Source organism: Macaca nemestrina, chromosome 13 (genome assembly GCF_043159975.1).
Source record: "Macaca nemestrina isolate mMacNem1 chromosome 13, mMacNem.hap1, whole genome shotgun sequence".
In the NCBI taxonomy this organism is placed as follows: domain Eukaryota; kingdom Metazoa; phylum Chordata; class Mammalia; order Primates; family Cercopithecidae; genus Macaca; species Macaca nemestrina.
The window spans coordinates 120141859-120161729 of record NC_092137.1 but is presented as its reverse complement, the minus strand read 5'-3'; the positions used below and the strand labels follow the sequence as shown (position 1 = coordinate 120161729).

General features: G+C 38.0%; 1 protein-coding gene and 1 pseudogene across 3 annotated transcripts in view; one reads left to right on the top strand and one right to left on the bottom strand.

The window, feature by feature from the left end:
* Positions 1 to 19871, bottom strand: part of LOC105490074 (alpha-1,3-mannosyl-glycoprotein 4-beta-N-acetylglucosaminyltransferase A) — a 128677-nt gene that overhangs the window by 26602 nt on the left and 82204 nt on the right. For all 3 annotated transcript variants that reach the window (XM_071077295.1, XM_011755359.3, XM_011755358.3), the window contains exons 6-8: positions 11414 to 11460; positions 9548 to 9661; positions 8632 to 8707 (exon numbers count right to left, since the gene is read on the bottom strand). In XM_071077295.1, coding sequence (XP_070933396.1) covers positions 8632 to 8707; positions 9548 to 9661; positions 11414 to 11460 — 237 coding nt within the window. The remainder of the gene's footprint in view (positions 1 to 8631; positions 8708 to 9547; positions 9662 to 11413; positions 11461 to 19871) is intronic.
* LOC139357994 (DNA topoisomerase 2-alpha pseudogene) lies at positions 12177 to 13323 on the top strand (annotated as a pseudogene).

The window sequence follows — 19871 nt, the reverse complement described above, 5'->3', positions numbered from 1 at the left end:
TGCAATAAACCACTTTATAAAACTGTGTGATGCTGTCCGTGGAAACTCCATTCTAAGCCACAGCATCTCCCTTTCCCCTGAGGTGTATGTCTGTGACAATCACAAAGTAACTCCTGACTCCACTGCCTTTTGGAAAGCATTCTTTAAGAGTCATGGGTGTGGGCTGGGCGCGGTGGCTCAAGCCTGTAATCCCAGCACTTTGGGAGGCCGAGATGGGTGGATCACGAGGTCAGGAGATCGAGACCATCCTGGCTAACCCGGTGAAACCCCGTCTCTACTAAAAAAAAATACAAAAAACTAGCCGGATGAGGTGGCGGGCGCCTGTAGTCCCAGCTACTCAGGAGGCTGAGGCAGGAGAATGGCGTAAACCCGGGGGGCGGAGCTTGCAGTGAGCTGAGATCCGGCCACTGCACCCCAGCCTGGGCGACAGAGCGAGACTCCGTCTCAAAAAAAAAAAAAAAAAAAAGTCATGGGTGTGATACATTGCTAAACCATGCAACCCTGGAGTCATATCCCGAGGGGATAATTATGAAGTGTGGAATAAATTCCTTTGCCACATCACCTCTCATCTGTCTTCAACAAAATGTCCCAGGTAAAATCTATGTATGACCATTTAAAACTATCATTAACTGAGAACTTTTTAGGCTAGTATGTTTTTCCCACTAATACTTTGTAGATGACAATGAACTCACTGAGAGAACTGTACATAATAAGCATATGTGAAGACTTGAATATAAAGCAACTCACTCTTTCCTGAGGCATAATTTTTGGGCAAATGTGATTATTTTAAGAATGTTCAGGCTGGGTGCAGTGGCTCATGCCTGTAATCCCAGCACTTTGTGAGGCTGAGATGGGTGGATCACTTGAGGTCAGGAGTTTGAGACCAGCCTGGCCAACATGATGAAACCCTGTCTCCACTAAAAATACAAAAAATTAGCCAGGCGTGGTGGCAAGTGCCTGTAATCCCAGCTACGTGGGAGGCTGAGGCAGGAGAATCACTTGAACCTGGGAGGCGGAGGTTGCAATGAGCAGAGATCACACCATTGCAGTCCAGCCTGGGCTAGAGGGAGATCATGTCTCAAACAAACAAACAAAAAGAAGAATGTTCAAGCCTGGGCAACAAAGTGAGACCCTGTTTTTACAAAAAGTAAAAAAAAAAAAAAAAAATAGCCAGGCATGGTGGTGCATGCCTGTGGCCCCAACCACATAGGAGGCTAAGGCGGGAGGATCACATGACCCAGGTCAAGGCTGCAGCGAGCCGTGAACTGTGTTTGCACCACTGCACTCCAGCCTGGGCAACAGAGGAAGACCCTGTCTCAAAAAAAAAACAAAAAACTCATTGACGCCAGTGGCTCACATCTGTAACCCCTGCTCTTTGGAAGGCAGAGGCAGCAGGATCATTTGAGGCCAGGAGTTCAAGACCCGCCTAGGCAACATAGCAATACCCCCGTCTCTACCAAAAAGAAATACAAAAATTAGCCTGGTATGATGGTGCATGCCTGTAGTCCCAGCTTCCTGGGAGGCTAAAACAGGAGGATCACTTGAGCCCAGGTGTTTGAGGCTGCCATGAGCTATGACTGTGCCACTGCGCTCCAGCCTGTGTGACAGTCAGACTCTGTCTCTGAAAAACAAAAGAATGTTCACTGAATGTGACTTTGAAACAGCTGAACGATTAGAAACAATAAATGACCAACAACAAGGTTGATTATGATATCTGAATAACAGGACTTCAAGAAGGGATTAAAAATCACACCAATCTATTCACTGGCATATAGAGGTACGTACCAACAATACGGTAAGTGACAGTGAAAAAGGTTATCAGACAGTACATACAGCATGATCCTCCATTGTAAAAGAGGGCTGTGTGAGAGTGACATCAGCAAGACAGAAACAGGAAACCCAGACACACAAGACACATTCCCTACACGAGACACAGATTTAAAATCTGAGCATTCGACAGCCAGAGGCCCTCTCTCGGGCACCGTGCACCGTGAGGAAACTCTCAATTTCCGACTTCTCCCTGAGGACAGAAAGAAGTTGGTGTACGCCCAGTGTTTTTGACATTTTCAAGTGCAGCCAGAGGGAATGATTTCTGTCTCATCTAAATCAAAGTAGTGACAGGAACAGGGCACCAGGTTGGGAGCTAAGAACAAAGGCCATCACTTGGCACCAGACGTTGCAGTACCAGAGACAGAAACTAGGTGGAGCTCCAGTACTGCAGCTTACTACAATACCAACAAGGCCACAGTCCCGCAGAGCTCGTGGGTAGAAGTCAGTGAACTTCAGTTACGAGATTACACCCACAAGGGGAGAGGACATGGCCCCAGAAAAGGCTCAAAGGGCTCCAGAGTCTTTAACTAGGCTGACTGAAGAAAATCCTTCCGCTACAAAACCAGACTGCAAAGACTGGGAGAGGTGGCTGATTTTTCAAATGCCAAGATCCCAACAACAAAAACAAGATACACAAATAAACAAAAATACGGCATAAAAGGAACAAGTTAAAACTCCAGAAACCAACTCCAAAGAAATGAAGACATATGAATTGCCCAGTAATTCAAAATAACTGTCATAAGATTGCTCAGTAAATTAAAAAAGAGCAGAGATAGACAACTAAATGAAATCGGGAATATGATGCATGAACAAAATGAGAATATCAACAGAGATAGAAACTACAAAGAGCCAAACAGAAATTCTAAAACTGAAGAATACAAAACCTGAAGTGAAAATTTCACTAGAAGGACTAAACAGCAGACCTGAGCAGGCAGAAGAATCAGTGAACTTAACGATAGGACTTTTGAAATTACTGAGGCACAGGAGCAAAAAGAAAAAGAAAAGAAAAGAAAAATAATGATACCCTAAGGGACCTACAGACAGCATAAGGCGAAACAACATACACATTATGAGAGTTCTACAAAGAGAACAGAGCCAATTTCAACTTCCCAAATATGAGGATAGAAATGGGCACACAAATTCAAAAAGTTCAAAGAACCCCAACTACAAAAAATCGATCTACATCAAGAAGTATCATAATGAAGTTGTCAAAAGTCACAAAGAAAGGATCTTGAAACCCGTAAGAGGAAAGTGACCCAACAAATACAAGATAACATCTATTAGATGATGAGCAGATTTCCCAGCAGAAACTTTATAGGCTGGAAGAGAGTGGAATGATATGTTCAAAGTGCTAAAACATACTAAACAAAAACCGGCCAGCCAGGAATATTATATCTGACAAAATTGTAATTCAAAAGTAAAGAAGGCTGGGCGCGGTGGCTCACACCTGTAATTTCAGCACTTTGGGAGGCAGAGGCAGGTGGATCACCTGAGGTCAGGAGTTTGAGACCAGCCTGAACAACATGGTGAAACTCCCATCTCTACTAAAACTACAAAAATTAGCTGAGTGTAGTGGCGGACACCTGTAATCCCAGCTACTCGGGAGGCTGAGGCAGGAGAATCACTTGAACTCACTAAAAATACAAAAAATTAGCCAGGCATAGCGGCAGGCGCCTGTAACCCCTGACTCGACTCTATTGTCTTTTGGAAAGCATTCTTTTTTTTTTTTTTTTTGAGATGGGAGTCTTGCTCTATCGCCCAGGCTGGAGTGCAGTGGTGCGATCTCAGCTCACTCCAAGCTCCGCCTCCCAGGTTCATGCCATTCTCCTGCCTCAGCCTCCCCAGCAGCTGGGACTGTAGGTGCCTGCCACCACACCCGGCTATTTTTTTTTTTTTTTTTTTTGTATTTTTAGTAGAGACGGGGTTTCACCATGTTAGCCAGGATTGCCTCGATCTCCTGACCTCGTGATCCACCCGCCTCGGCCAGAAAGCATTCTTTAAGAGTCATGGGTGTGATACATTCCCAAACCATGCAACCCTGGAGTCATATCCCAAGGGGATAATTACGAAGGCTGGAATAAATTCCTTTGCCACATCACCTCTCATCTTAGTCTTCAACAAAATGTCCCAGGTAAAATCTATCCTGTATAAACCTTTAAAACTACCATTAACTGAGAACTTTTTAGGCTAATATGTTTTTCCCACTAATACTTTGTAGATGACAATGAACTCACTGAAAGAATTCCACATAATAAGCTAATGTGAAGACCTGAATATAAAATAACTCCCTCTTTCCCGAGGCGTAATTTTGGGCAAATGTGATTATATTAAGAATGTTCAGGTTGGGCGCAGCAAGGTGGAGGTTGCAGTGAGCTAAGATCATGCCACTACTGCACTCCAGCCTGGAGAACAGAGCAAGACTCCATCTCAAAAAAAAAAAAAAGAAAAAAGAAAGAAAGAAGAAATTAAGACTTTCCCAGATAAACAAAAGCTGAGTGGGTTCATCACCACTAGACCTGCCCTATTGCTGAGGGAACACTTTCAAGTGAAGTGAAAGGTCAATAAGCAGTAATAAAGCACTATATAAAAATATAAAACTCCCTGGTAAAGGTAAATATGAAGATAAATATGGATGTAGTAAGGTAATGCAGGTGCATGAATCACTTTAAAATCTGGTACCCCTTTTAAATCTTTTAATCACATTAAAATCACTTTTTAAAGACCAAAAGCATAAACAATAATTATAAATCTAAGTTAATGTATATGCAATATAAAAAGAGGTCACTGGTGTCATTGGCAAAATAGAGTGCACGGGACACAGAGATGTAAAACAGTAGAGATTTTATTTGTCATTGAAGAAATCAGCTTTAAATAGATTGTTATAACTTTAAGATATCTTATGTAATTGCAATGGTAACTACAAAATGAATATCTATTGAATATACACAAAGGGAAGCAGAAAGGGAATCAAAATACGTCACTATTTTAAAAAATCAACAAAATACAAAAGAAAGCAGCAAGAGAGGAAGAGATAGACAAAAAGTTCCAAGACATACAAAAAATAAAGTAAATGGCAATAATAAGTCCTTCTGTATTAGTAATCACTAAAAATGTAAATGGGTCAAACATCCCAATTAAAAGACACAGGCCAAATGAAAATTTTTAATGAGATCAATTAATATACTATCTACAAGAAATTTACTTTACATCAAAAGACACACATGGGTTAAAAGTGAAAGAATGAAAAAAAAAAATTCATGCAATCCAGAACCGAAAACAAGGGTGGCCATACTTAGACAAAATAAGACTTTAAGACAAAAACTGTCACAAGAGACAAAGAAGGACATTATATAATAATAAAAGGGTCAGGCAAATATCTGAAAAGACCTAACAATTCTAAATAAAGATGCACCTAATAATAGAGGTCTCAGATATAAGAAGTCAACACTGACAGAACTGAAAGAAGAAACAAACACCACCACAGTAATAGTAGGGATTTCAATTTTCCACTTTCAGTTATGCATAGATCAGACAGAAGATCAATAAGGAAACACTGGACTCAAACGACACTATCATCAAATGGACCCAACGGACATAAAGAACACTGATCCCAACAGCAGCAGAATACACATTCTTCTCAGGAGCAATGGAACATTCTCCAAGACAGACGACATGTTAGGCCCCATAATGTCTCAACAATTTTTTTTTTTTGAGACGGAGTCTCGCTCTGTCGCCCAGGCTGGAGTGCAGTGGCACGATCTCGGCTCACTGCAAGCTCCGCCTCCCGGGTTCACGCCATTCTCCTGCCTCAGCCTCCCGAGTAGCTGGGACTACAGGCGCCCGCCACCTCGCCCGGCTAGTTTTTGTATTTTTTAGTAGAGACGGGGTTTCACCGTGTTAGCCAGGATGGTCTTGATCTCCTGACCTCGTGATCCGCCCGTCTCGGCCTCCCAAAGTGCTGGGATTACAGGCTTGAGCCACCGCACCCAGCCACCAATTTTTTTTTTTTTTTAAGACAGGTTTTCACTCTGGCACCCAGGCTGGAGAGCAGTGGCACAAAGCTCACTGTAGTCTCAATCTCCTGGGCTCAACTGATCCTCCCACCTCAGACTCCCAAGTAGGTGGAACTACAGGTATGCACCACAATGCCCAGTGATTTTTTTGTATTTTTAGTAGAGACATGATTTTGTCATGTTGCCCAGACTGGTCTTGAACTCTTGAACTCCTGAACTCAAGTGACCTGCCCACCTCAGCCTCCCAAAGTGTTGGGATTACAGGTGTGAGCCAATGCCGCCTGCCAACAGATTAAAGAAGACTAAAACTATGCAATGTATCTTCTCTGACTACAACAAAATGAAACTAGAAGTCAATAGCAGAAAACTAAACTCGGAAAATACACAAATGTGTGGAAATTAAACAACTCATCCCTAAACAACCAACGGGTCAAAGAAGAAATCATAAGGGAATTGAGAAAAAAATCCAGAAACAAATGAAAACAACAACAACAACAAAATACTAAAACGTATGATATGTAGCAAAAGTCATACAAAGAGGGAAGTTTATACCAGTAAACGTTTACATTAAAAAAAAAAAAAAAGATCTCAAAAATCAGCAACCTAACTTTATACCTCAAGGAAATTGAAAAAAAAGAAAACAAACTAAACCCAAAATTAGCAGAAGGAAGAAAAAAAAATAAAGATTAGATCAGATAAATAGAAAAAAAAGCAGAAAAAAAAGCAGAAAAAAAACAAAGAAACCTAGAGTTGGCTTTTGAAAAGATCAATAAAATGAATAAACCCTTAGCTAGATTAGCTAAGAAAAAAAGAAAGAAGATTCAAATAACTAAAAGTAGAAATGAAAGAGGGAACAAAACAACTGATATCACAGAAATAGAAGAATTACAAGTGACTCCTAGGAACAATTATGTGCAAATTGAATAATCTACAAGAAATGGATAAACCTCTAAAAACATACAACTTTCCACGGGTGAATTATAGAGAAATAAAAACTTGGAACACACTCATAAGAACTAAGGGGACTAAAGCAGTAATCAGAAACCTCTCAGCAAAGAAAAGCCCAGGACCAGAGGACTTCACTGGAGAATTCCGCTGAATACTTAAAGGAGAATGAACATCAGTCCCCCTCAAACAGCTCTCTTTCAAAGAACTGAAACAGAGGAAACACTTTTCAAACACATTCTATGAGGCCAGCATTTCTCTGACACCAAAACCAAAGACACAAGAAAACGACAGACCAATATCCCTGATGCAAAAATCCTCAGCAGAACACTAGCAAATGGAATTAAACTGCACATTAAAAGAATTAGGTATACCATAACCAAGTGGGATTTATACCTGCAATACAGGGATCATTCAACACACAAAAATCAATTAGTGTAATATATACTACATTAAGAAAATGGAGAAAAAAACACATGATCATCTCAATTGATATGGAAAAGCAGGTGACAAAATTCAAGACACTTTCTTGATTAAAAAAATATGACAAACTAGAAATAGAAAAAAAAAAACTTCTTCAGCAAAATAAAGGTAATATATGAAAAACCCATTGGTAATATCACACTTGGCAGCAAACAACTGAAAGCTTTCCCTCTAAGATTAGGAGCAAGGCAGGGAGTCCCACTTTCACCACTACTAGTCAACACAGTGCTGGAAATCCTAACCAGAGCTATTAAACAGGCAAAAAAGTAAAAGGTACCCAAACTGGAGAAGAAGTAAAATTATCATTATTTGCAGATGAAATGATCTTATATGTAGAAAAAACTGAAGAATCCACCAAAAACTACAAATAATAAATGATTTCAGCAAAGTTTCAGGATCCAAAGTCAACACACAAAAATAGTTGTATTTTTGTATACTAACAATGACCAATCCAAAAAAATAAAAATAAATAAGAAAACAATCCCATTTACTATAGCATCAGAAAAGATCAAATACTTAGGAATAAACCTAACCGGGGAGGTGGAAAATTTTTCTACAAAACATTTCTAAAAGAACTCAAAGAAGATACAAATAAATGGAAAGACATCTTGTGCTCATGAATTGGGAGACTTAATAATATTAAAATGTCCACACTAGCTAAAGCGATCAATAGATTCAATACAATCCCTACCAAAATCCCCAAGGCATTTTTTACAGAAATAGAAAAAAAATCCTCCTAAAATTTACATGGAATCTCAAGGAGTCTCAAGTGACCCTAAACAGTCAAAATAGTCTTGAAAAAAAGAGAACACAATTGGAAGCCTCATACTTCCTAATTTTAAAACATGTTACATGTCAGGCGCAGCAGCTCATGTCTACAATCCCATGACATATTGTGTTCTTGGTAAAAGCTGGACTGTTGTGCTGCTAAAAAAATTGGACTGTTAGAATTAAATGTCAATTTTATTATCTTCAAAATAGTGGTAACAGTATTGTGGCCTACAAAAAAAAATTATTTCATTGTAAGCCCACTAAAGAAAAATTGTAAGAAAATTCCTCTTTAAAATCTGCCACATAATGACATCTTAGTTCTTCTAGACAGCGAAGAGAGGGAAGAGGGGAGAGAAGATGGGGGAATGGGAGAAAAACAGGAAAAAGGTAAGGTGTCCCTACTCAGTGGAGAAACGTCAGAGCCCACATGCTTGGTTACCATGGAGACCCCTCTGCTCTGAGATAGTTATGATTTGTCAGATCTCAGAGGGTTTGCACTTCCAAAACTTCCTGTTTTAATGAAAACATACCCTTGATAACACTTTTTCTTTACAAGTGTGAAAAACATTAAAGGAAAAACCCCACTTACCTGAATGTAATATATGCCCTTTTCTTGAGCATACATCATTAGAAAACAGTAATCTAGGTTTTGCTTTGTTCTCCATCTGAAATAAACATTTGCAAAAAGTAAGTTAGGAATCAGACTCAAACTTAGTAAAATAAGATTAAATGTATAAACCTCAAGTGTCTATATGTCATCTACGTATATGTACACACACACACACACACACACACTCACTCAGGACAAAGAGTCAAAGAAAATTCACTTTCCTCTAATGAAGCCTTTATCAAAATGTATTCCCAAGAACACTAATCCTCAAGCTGTCCTGAGGAAAAAAGGAGTCTAATTATCAAGTAAGTCTGTATACATATTCCCCTTCTAGAAACATATTAGTTTATAAGAGGCATGAAAATATCCAGCAGTAAAGACATTTATTGGAAAAAAATTTCTTAATACATATTTTTTCCAAACTTCCTTGACCACAGACCCTTTTTTCAGTAATATCTTAATGTTTCCTCAAACGAGTGCTTCAAAAATTGCACTTTTAGGATCCCTGCTCTAGTGCCTAGGACTGTTTGCACACAGATAAAAGTTCATAAATAAGTACTGAATGCTTAAAAAAATTCATATTTAAATTTACAGTATTAAACCCTGTCACTGAATTCCTGGTAGCCTACAGAAACACTCTGATGAAAGTTAAATAAGAGAAGTGGATCTAAAAGCTAGTTTAAGAAAACACAGTAAAATAAAAGCTGATGTGAAGTTTTTACATATGCTAAGAAAACTCCACATTATTTCACAAGTGTCCTGGACTTAACGAGACTGACCTAGAATATTTTACCAAATTCAACTCTAAAATGTTTTCAGCTTCGATAAATAAAAACTACATGTATTAGATGTTTACGCTCACAAGTGCGGAAGGTTTTAATCGGCACGTGCTCACCTTACTCTTTCTTTGGAGTCTCCAAATGTCTCCTTTAGGTTTGTCAAGTCCGGATAGTAGCTTTCAGGGGGTGATATGACTTCCACCAAGCCAGAACTGATTTCTTTGGAAAATCTATTATGAGAAAGGTTAGCTGAGTTACTTAAGTTCTGTAGGATTTTATTTATCTCAAAGCTCAATACACTGTGTTTAACATAAAACACATCAGTAATCATTTGTAGCAATGTATAATGTTATGGCCACAAGGTGTTCAATGGAGCATCTCATGATTGATTTCCTTTACAGAAAATACAGTTTTTTCTAATAGCAAAAGTTTTTTTTTTTTTTTAAAGTAATGCTTTAAAAACTATAAAATACTGCTCTTATTAAAGTAGCATAGAAATCCTAAGCCAACTGCAGGCATTAACATTCCTAAAATTCATCTGAATTAAAACAACAAATCAAGGTCTCACAGAAAATAGAAAATTGAAGAAAAACAAGTAAGTATGTATCTTTAAATACATATATTTATGCAAAAACCGAAGTTCTGACATCTTCGAGAAGCTTTGCTCGTGGGTTAGAGACCACATGTCATTCTCAACCAGCGTTTCTCAACTGGGGGTGACTCTGCCTCTGGGAGGACATTTAGCAGTGTCTGAAGACGTTCTGATTGCTACAGCTGTGATCAGCACTACTGACGCCTGGTGGGTGGACACTAGGGATCCTGTCCCACATTCTACAATGCACAGGGCAGCCCCCACAACAAAAAATCATCTGGCCCAAAATGTTCACTGCGCTGAGGTTCAGAACCCTTTCTAAAGTTTTTTAATTAGTCTGTACAGACCGAATGGTAATTTATTTTGCATTTGCATTCTCCCTTGATTCATTTTTGCAAATCTCCACAAAATGCTAGCGTGACTGCCTGCCTTTGCACAAATGTTCTTAGTGTTTAACTGTGCTTTTTGTCTGAGCTTGGTTTTCTACACACTGAGGAAGATGTAAATCAATAGAATCCTTGCATAAGCCCAGACTTGCCCCTGAGGTCAGTGGGAAAGGGGGCCAATCATCACTGCTCTGTTCCTTTACTTAAGAAGTCTACGCCAAATTGTGTTTCTATGAGGACTTCCAAGAAACTCAGCACTTCAGGAAAATCAAACAAATAGCAATTTAATCCTGAACTACGCATAATTTTTAAAAATATTCAATTTTAACATTTTGATGGACAAGGGGTCACATTATATTAAATGTAGGGTTAGCAAATGATTGTTGCTTCTTTTTGGTCTTTTCTTTTTAAGTAGAAGGTATGTCTTTTAGGGTCAAAAAACAGATACAATTTAATGAAGAAATTCATAGCAAGATTAATTTTATTACATAATTAAGGCAATATTATAAAAAATAATATCTGAAACTTACTAAGCTTCCCCTCTGTTACCTACCATGTGCCTTGCTCATAGTGAACTGCTACTCAATCTTTGCAGAAGAGAACAGATTAAGACATAGTTTAAAATTGAGGTCTGAAATTACTACATAAATATCTACCCTGAGAGCAGAAAAATCTTGCCTGGTAGATACAGTGTGAAAGATTTAATCTCATATGACTCTCTGTGTATTCATTGTCTTCAAGATTAAAGACTGTTATTTAATAGTGTTACATACATAGGTCATTCAAGTCTTTTCTATAATGAAATACACCAATTTATCCCATCACATAACTGGATATATATGCACCTACTTTATGACAATATAAAATACCAATCAGAGGTGATCTAGTAAACAATGAACTCCACAGAGAAATGAACTATCAGGGAAGGCATTTTCTTTTAGCAAGAAACCCAAGAGATAACAGTAACCAAAATATTCTTATGTTTATAATTAAGAAGAACTTACTCTTTCTCCAGGTTGGCTACAACACCATGTACATAATCAGTATCTGTCTGGGAAAGAAAAAAAATGTATCTACATTCAAGTTTTTATGTTTTTATTTAACTGTTTATACTGAACTCAAAATTAAATGAATGATAAAAACATTCATTAAAAAACATATATTAAATTTTTAGACAATTGATTATATTTGCATTTCTGCATTGTTCTATTGTATTATGGAATGTCATTGAGCACTTGCTGATAAAATAAGCAGATATTGACGTTATTATTTTTAATTGTCTGTGTTGCATTCACTACGAAAACTGAGCACAAAAACTATTTCTACTTCTATCAAAACATCCAAACTATAGTGAACAGTATTAGTGACAGATGCTGCATGATATGAAGAAAGATTTTTCTAACTTGGAATCATAAACCCTAGGTTCAAGATTTGCCTCTGTAGCTACTTAACTGTGTGCTCTAAAGTAAGTCATTTCTCTGAGTTTCAATTTCCTATTCTATTAAAAAAGGAAACATCTTAGAGATTATGAGATTAAGTGATAAAACTATGTAAAACTATGTAATAAAAAGCTGCTGTTATTACACTATATTAATATTATTACACTGACACTGAGAACTGAATCAAGAGCACTTCAGTTAGAAATAAACATTTATCAGATCTGTGTATTTTTAAATTATGAACAAGTCAAAATTCTAATACTTATTAAATTTACTTTATTTATTCTTTTAATGAATCACATATTCACATTTCACAAACATTTATCGAATGCCTACTCTAGGCCAGGCTGGAACCACTGCAGTGAACAAGTCTAAGCATGGCAAGTATGTTTTAAACAGACATTTTCAACCAAGTTCAGACCTAACCCAGCCTGGAGGGTAGAAGCATCAGAAGAGGCTGCCTGGAAGAGGTGACATTCAACAGCAAGCATTGGCTTGTTCCAGGGCTCTGGCTCCCAGGGGTCTAACAGAGATAAACACCATTAGCTCTTCTCTAAGAGGTAAACTGAGTCTGTCTCTGATGCTATGTCAAAGACCATGGAATTGGGCCAAAGTGAAAATTCCAGCTTTGCCTCTTACCAGCTGGACAGCCTTGGGAGAGCTGCTAGGCCTCTCTGGGCCTCAGTTCCCTGGTAAATTCGAGAAGACAGGAGAAACCGCTTTCTAGGATAGCTGTATCAGATGCTAGTCCACCCAAGACCAAAACTTCCCCAAAACTTACTAACAAAGATCTGAAACCACAGAAAAGTGCTATGTCAGACCTTGAAGCTGATGATGCTAAGGACAGTGTACCACTGTCTTCAAGCCCTCCTGCTACACATTTCCCAAATGAAACTGAAATTACAAACACAGTTCCTAAAAAGAATGTGACAGTGAAGAAGACAGCAGCAAAAAGTCAGTCTTCCACCTCCACTACCGGTGCCAAAAAAAGGGCTGCCCCTAAAGGAGCTAAAAGGGAACCAGCCTTGAATTCTGGTATCTCTCAAAAGCCTGATCCTGCCAAAACCAAGATTTGCCGCAAAAGGAAGCCATCCACTTCTGATGATTCTGACTCTAATTTTGAGAAAATTGTTTTGAAAGCAGTCACAAGCAAGAAATCCAGGGGGGAGGGTGATGACTTCCATATGGACTTTGACTCAGCTGTGGCTTCTCGGGCAAAATCTGTGCGGGCAAAGAAACCTATAAAGTACCTGGAAGAGTCAGATGAAGATGATCTGTTTTAAAACATGAGGTGATTATTTTAAGTAATTATCTTACTGAGCCCAAGACGGGTTTTAAAGTTACCTGAAGCTCTTAACTTCCTCCCCTCTGAATTTAGTTTGGGGAAGGTGTTTTTAGTACAAGACCATGAAAGTGAAGTAAAGCCCAAGTGTTCTTTAGCTTTTTATAATACTGTCTAAATAGTGACCATCTCATGGGCATTGTTTTCTTCTCTGCTTTGTCAGTGTTTTGAGTCTGCTTTCTTTGGTCTTTAAAACCTGATTTTAAGTTATTCTGAACTGTAGAAATAGTTATCTGGTCACTTCAGCATAAAGCAGTGTGTTTATTAACCATCCACTGTGCTAAAACTAGAGCAGTTTGATTTAAAAGTGTCACTCTTCCTCCTTTCCTACTTTCAGTAAATATGAGATAGAGCATAATTCTGTTTTATCTTAGTTTTATACATAATTTACCATCAGACAGAACTTTATGGTTCTAGTATAGATACTCTACACTCAGCCTCTCATGTGCTAAGTTTTTCTTTAAGCAATGAGAAATTGCTCACGTTCTTCATCTTCTCAAATCATCAGAGGCTGAAGGAAAACAGTTTGGCTGTGTCTATAACTTGACACAGTCAATAGAATGAAGAAAATTAGACTAGTTAGGTGATTATTTCAGCTCTTGACCTGTCCCCTCTGGCTGCCTCTCAGTCTGAATCTCCCAAAGAGAGAAACCAATTTTAAGGGGCACTGGACTACAGAAGACTTGGGGACAACATTTGCTCCAAGATCTTAAATGTTATATTGATAACCATGCTCAGCAATGAGCTATTAGATTTATTTTGGGAAATCTCCATAATTTCAATTTGTAAACTTTGTTAAGACCTGTCTACATTGTTACATGTGTGTGACTTGAGTGATGTTATCAGTGTTTTTGTAAATATTTACTATGTTTTTCTATTAGCTAAATTCCAACAATTTTGTACTTTAATAAAATGTTCTAAACATTGCAAAAAAAAAAAAAAAAAAAGACTGATTAACAGGGTGGAGCACAGGTGATGGGCAAATGTAAATAATTATAAGCATTATTTCTCCAGTGTGTGTGTCCAGACACCATCCTCCTCCTAACTCCAGATCCTTGCCCCTTCAAGGACCCCAGGAAGCCCAAGGGACAACTAGGCCAGGGACATGGCAGGCTGGGTTGCAGGGCCATGGCCATATTTTTGAGCCAGCCAGAGCCCTACTGATCTGGTTTGGCTGTGCCCCCACCCAAGTCTCATCTTGAATTGTAGCTTCCATAATTCCCATGTGTTGTGGGCGGGACCCTGTGGAGACAGCTGAATCATGGGGGCGGCTTCCCCCACACTGTTCTTGTGATAGTGAGTAAGTCTTACAAGATCTGATGGTTTTTGTAAGAGGTTTCCCCTTTCACTTGATTCTCATTTTCTCTCTTGTCTGTTGCCATGGAAGACATGCCTTTTGCCGTCTGCCATGATTGTGAGGCCTTCCCAGCCATGCGGAACTGTGAGTCCATTTTTCTTTATAAATTACCCTGTCTTGGGTATGTCTTTATCAGCAGCGTGAAAATGGACTAATACACCTACCTATCCATTTTAAATACAGCAATAACTCATAAAAATGCTCAATTGTTAAAAGACTCAATGATATATAAAATATCATCTATCTTATAAAGACTGTCAAAATACTTAATACTTGAGAAAAACAAACAAAAAAGGTATAGCTTAATCCTGGAAATTATAAAACCATCAAATTAGAAAAAGTTTTTATAACAGGTTTTCTGAAAAAAGTATTTTAATTTCTGTAATTGAAAGTAATTCTAATTTTTGTTGTTCAGTCTAACGACTCATGAGTAAGATAGTTTCATGAGACCACATCCTTCAAACTCTTAACAAACTATGGAGACACAATTGGAATATAGCTCAAAGCTCTTTGTACTTCCTCTATAGAAGTCCAAACATTAGTGATTTCTTTTTTTTTTTTTTTTTTTTTTTTTGAGACGGAGTCTCACGCTGTTGCCCAGGCTGGAGTGCAGTGGCGCGATCTCGGCTCACTGCAAGCTCCGCCTCCTGGGTTCCCGCCATTCTCCTGCCTCAGCCTCCTGAGTAGCTGGGACTACAGGCGCCCGCCACCGCGCCCGGCTAATTTTTTGTATTTTTAGTAGAGACGGGGTTTCACTGTGGTCTCGATCTCCTGACCTTGTGATCCGCCCGCCTCGGCCTCCCAAAGTGCTGGGATTACAGGCTTGAGCCACCGCGCCCGGCCCGTGATTTCTTTTTAAATAAATTATCATTCACAAATTTGACCAGTGAGTACTCATTAATCTATAACTTTGAAGAATATGAACAAACATGGTTTTTACGAACTTCACTGTGTTTAACAACCTGAAATTCAATTCGATAAGCATTTAATGAAGGACAATAATTTGTCCACCTAAGGAAACAGGAATACAAAGGTGAATAACACCAGTTCCAGGTCTCTGGCAGGCTGTCCAAGAGGGGAACTAAGAAGAATAAACTTATGTGAACTTAGATTTGTTATGTAATGTGTAATAAAATTTACAAAACAAAGTAATCCATGTGTACTACTACACAAAATCCTATGTTGCCTTCTAGTTAATGTATGCAGTAAAAGATTCACTTAAACAACTGTAATTTGTGTCACTTTACACAAATTACAAATTTAACAAAAGCAGTTCTAGGAGGGAAGAACAAATAACAATCCTTCTCAAACTATTTCAAAAATGTGGAAGAGGAGGGAATACTTCCAAACTCTTTTTAATGAGGCCAGTGCCACTCTGACACCAAAGCCATATGAAGACATTATAAGAAAATTATAGGCCAATATTTGTGGTGAACATACACGCAAAAATCCTCAACAAAATACTAGCATTCAGCTACACATTAAAAGGATCATTCACCATGATCAAGTGGGACTTATCCCTGGGATCCAAGAATGGTCCAACATATACAAATCAATGAATGTGATAACTCACATTAACAAAATAAAGGACAGAAACCATACGATCATCTCATTAGATGCAGAAAATACACTGGACAAAATTCAACATGCTTTCATTATGAAAAAGTTCTCACCAACCTAGGTACAGAAGGAATGCACTTCAACACAAGAAAGCCATATATATGAAAGACCAACAACTAATGTTACACTGCATGGTAAAAAATTAAAGCTTTTCCTTGAATATCTGGAACAAGACAGGGAAGCACACTCTCAACACTTCTATTCAACATAATACTAGAGGTCCCTGACACACTAATTAGCCAGGAGAAAGAAATAAAAGGCATCTAAATAGAAAAAGAAGAAGTGTTTGCTGAAGTCACTGTTTGCTGATGACATGATCAACTCACACTTACAGAAAACCCTAACGTTTCCACTAAAAAACTGTTAGAAGTAATAAATACAGTAAAGTTGTGGATACAAAATCAATATACAAACATCGGTAACATTTCTATATACTAACAATGAACTATCTGAAAAAGAAACCAAGAGAATAATCCCATTTAGTATAGCTACCAAAAAAAATACTTAGGAAAAAATTTAACCAAGGAAGTGAAAGAAGTAGACACCAAAAATTATAAAATGTTGATGAAATAATTTGAAGAACACACAAATAAATAGAAAGATATCTTGTGTTCATGGATTGGAAGAATTAATATCATTTAAATGTCCATATTACCCAAAGTGATCTACAGATTCAATGTAATCCCTATCAAAAAATTTAATGACATTTTTCTCAGAAATGGGAAAAAATCCTAAAATTCATATATAACCACACACACACACACACACACACACACACACACACACACACAAAGAATAGCCAAGTTAATCATGAGGAAAAACAATAAAGCTGATGGCAACACACCTTATTAATTTCAAACTATACTATGAAGCTACAGTAATGTAAACAGTACGGTATTGATTTTTTAAAAACAGACACACTGGCCAATGGAATAGAATATAGAGCCTAGAAATGAACACATGTATGTATGGTCAGTTGATTTTTGGCAAAGGTGCCAAGAACACGCAATGAAAAAAGTTTCTTTAGTAAATGGTGCTGAGAAAACTGGATATCCACATACAGATGAATGAAAGTGGACCTTCAACTCACACCAAATATACAAATCAACTCAAAATGGAATGAAAACAAAAGAAGACTCTCAAACTACCAGAAGAAAACATAGGAGAAAAACTACACGACACTGGCCTGGGCAATGGTTTTTTGGATATGACCCCAAAAGCTCAGGCAACAAGAACAAAAATAGACAAATAGGATCACATCTAACTAACACTCTTCTACATGGCAAAGCAGATAATTAACAGCATGCCTGATAACCTGTGGGTTAGGAGAAAATATCTGCATGCTGCACATCTGATAAGAAGTTAATATCCAAAGTATGTAAGGAACTCAAACAGCTCAAGAGTAAGAAAAAACACTGGAAAAATAGGCAAGGGATCTGAATAGACATTTCCCAAAAGAAGACATACAAATGGCCAACAGATATATGAAAAATGCTCAACACTGCTAATCATTAAGGAAATGCAAATTAAAACCACAATCAGATATCATCACATCTGTCAGGATGGCTAACTGTCAAAAAGAGATAACAAGTATTAGGAAGAATGTGGAGAAAAGAAATGGATGGCTATATACACTGTATCCATGCGGGATACACACATGGATCTACCATATCCATATTATCAAGCTCTGAGTATAGGTTGGTATATAAAGAAGATTTCTGCTTGTAGAACTTAAAACTGGTGAGAGAAGCAGTTCATAAGCAAACAAAAATATGTACACATATGGATGTATATATATAACTGAATATTGTGTTACAAAAATAGAATGCAATAATAGAGGAAACACAGAGATGATCTATTTCAACATTACATTCAGAGAAAATCTGTCTGAAGATTTAACATTTAAGCCTAAATTTGATATATATTTCTATTCAAATGTACAAAACTAAACAGAAAACATTAAAAGGGCTATTTTAAGTTTATTAATTGGAGCTTTGTCCTTAATAGTATGTTGATGCTATAGCAGTGGTTCTCACTTTTTATAAGAAACCATTTAGTTCAAAAGATGTTCATCATCTACCCATCTCTGATCACCTCCATGAACAGTCTCTCAGTCCAGGCCTCACCTCGATTATGGCAACAGCTTTCTAACTAGTCTCCTTTCTTTTGCCCTTACCAAAGCAGATGGTAGGATCCTTTTTAAAAAGGTTAACTCATATTATTCTTGCCAAAAATGCATAGCCAAAATAGAATCATGAGAAAATAGCAGATAAATCCAAACTGAGACATTTTACAAAATAACTGACCAGTACCCAACAAATTTGTCCAAGTTCATGAAAGACGCAAACATACTGAGGAGTTGTCATGGACAGCAGGAAGCTAAGGCATGAGAACCACTAACTACAGTGTGGTGTTCCGTAGTGCATGCTGGAACAGAAAGGCAAACCCAGGCGGAAAAACGTGAAACTCAGGTAAAGTCTATAGTTTGGTTGAGTATTATACCAGTGTTAATTTCCTGGTTTTGATAACTATGATATGGCTATGTAAGTTGTTAACATCAGAGCAAGCTGAGTGAAGGAGATACCCTCTATAATTTTTGCAACTTTCTATAAATCTAAAATTATTTCAGAATAAAAAGTCATTTTAAATACTTTTTTTCTTTTTTAAAAAAAGGGTTAGTAAAGTGTCTTTTCTATTAAAAACTCTCAAATGACTTTCCATCTAAATTAGGGTCAGGATTGGCAAAACAGATCCGCTGCCTGTTATCCTACAGTAAAATGTTATTGAAACTCAACCCCACTCGTTCATGTATTGTGTATGGCTGTTTTCAAGCTAAAATGGCAAAGCTGAATAGTTCCAACAGAGACTGTACGACTCCCAAAGCCTAAAATATTTATTATTGGTCCTTTAAAAAAAGTTTGCCAGCCCTAATGACTTAGAGTAAAAGCCAAGTTCTTGCAACGGCCTGTAGCATCCTATGTGATCTGGCCCACTCCACCCTTCTCTGCCTCCTGCTACTGAGCCCCCCACCTTCTCTATTCAAGCCATATAGGCTTGCTGTTTGGCAAAAGGTGCCAAGCAATGCTCTTGCCACAGGGCCTTTGCACATACAGTTCCTCTGCTTGGATTGTCCAACTCTTAAATCCCTCAGGCTTTTGCCCAAATGTCCTGTCTACCCTCCCTGGGCAACTCAAAGCCTCTTTTCTTATGTACTGATTTATCCTCCACAGCACTCATTATCATCTAACATTCACCTAACATATTACATATTTCGGGGTTTTCTTTCTTGTCCTTCTACATAAGTTTCAGTGGGCAGAGGCTTGTAAAAATATGTATTGAATTACAAGCAAATTATTTGCTTGTAAATGTTTATTGAATTACAAGCAAACTTTACGGAATATTGTTCATACACACACACACACACACACACACACACACAATTTCTTTCCTATAGTAGTTTGTATGATTTTTCTTTTTTTAAGAAACATAGTCTTGCTCTGTCACCCAGGTTGGAGTGCAGTGGCATGAGTGATCATAGTTCACTGCAGCCTGGAATTCCTGGGCTCAAGTGATCCTCCCACCTCAGCCTCCCAAGTAGTTGGGACCACAGGTGTGCACCACCATGCCTGGCTACATTTTTATTTTGTGTACAGATGAGGTCTTGCTATGTTGCCCGGGCTGATCCCAAGCTCCTGGGCTTAAGC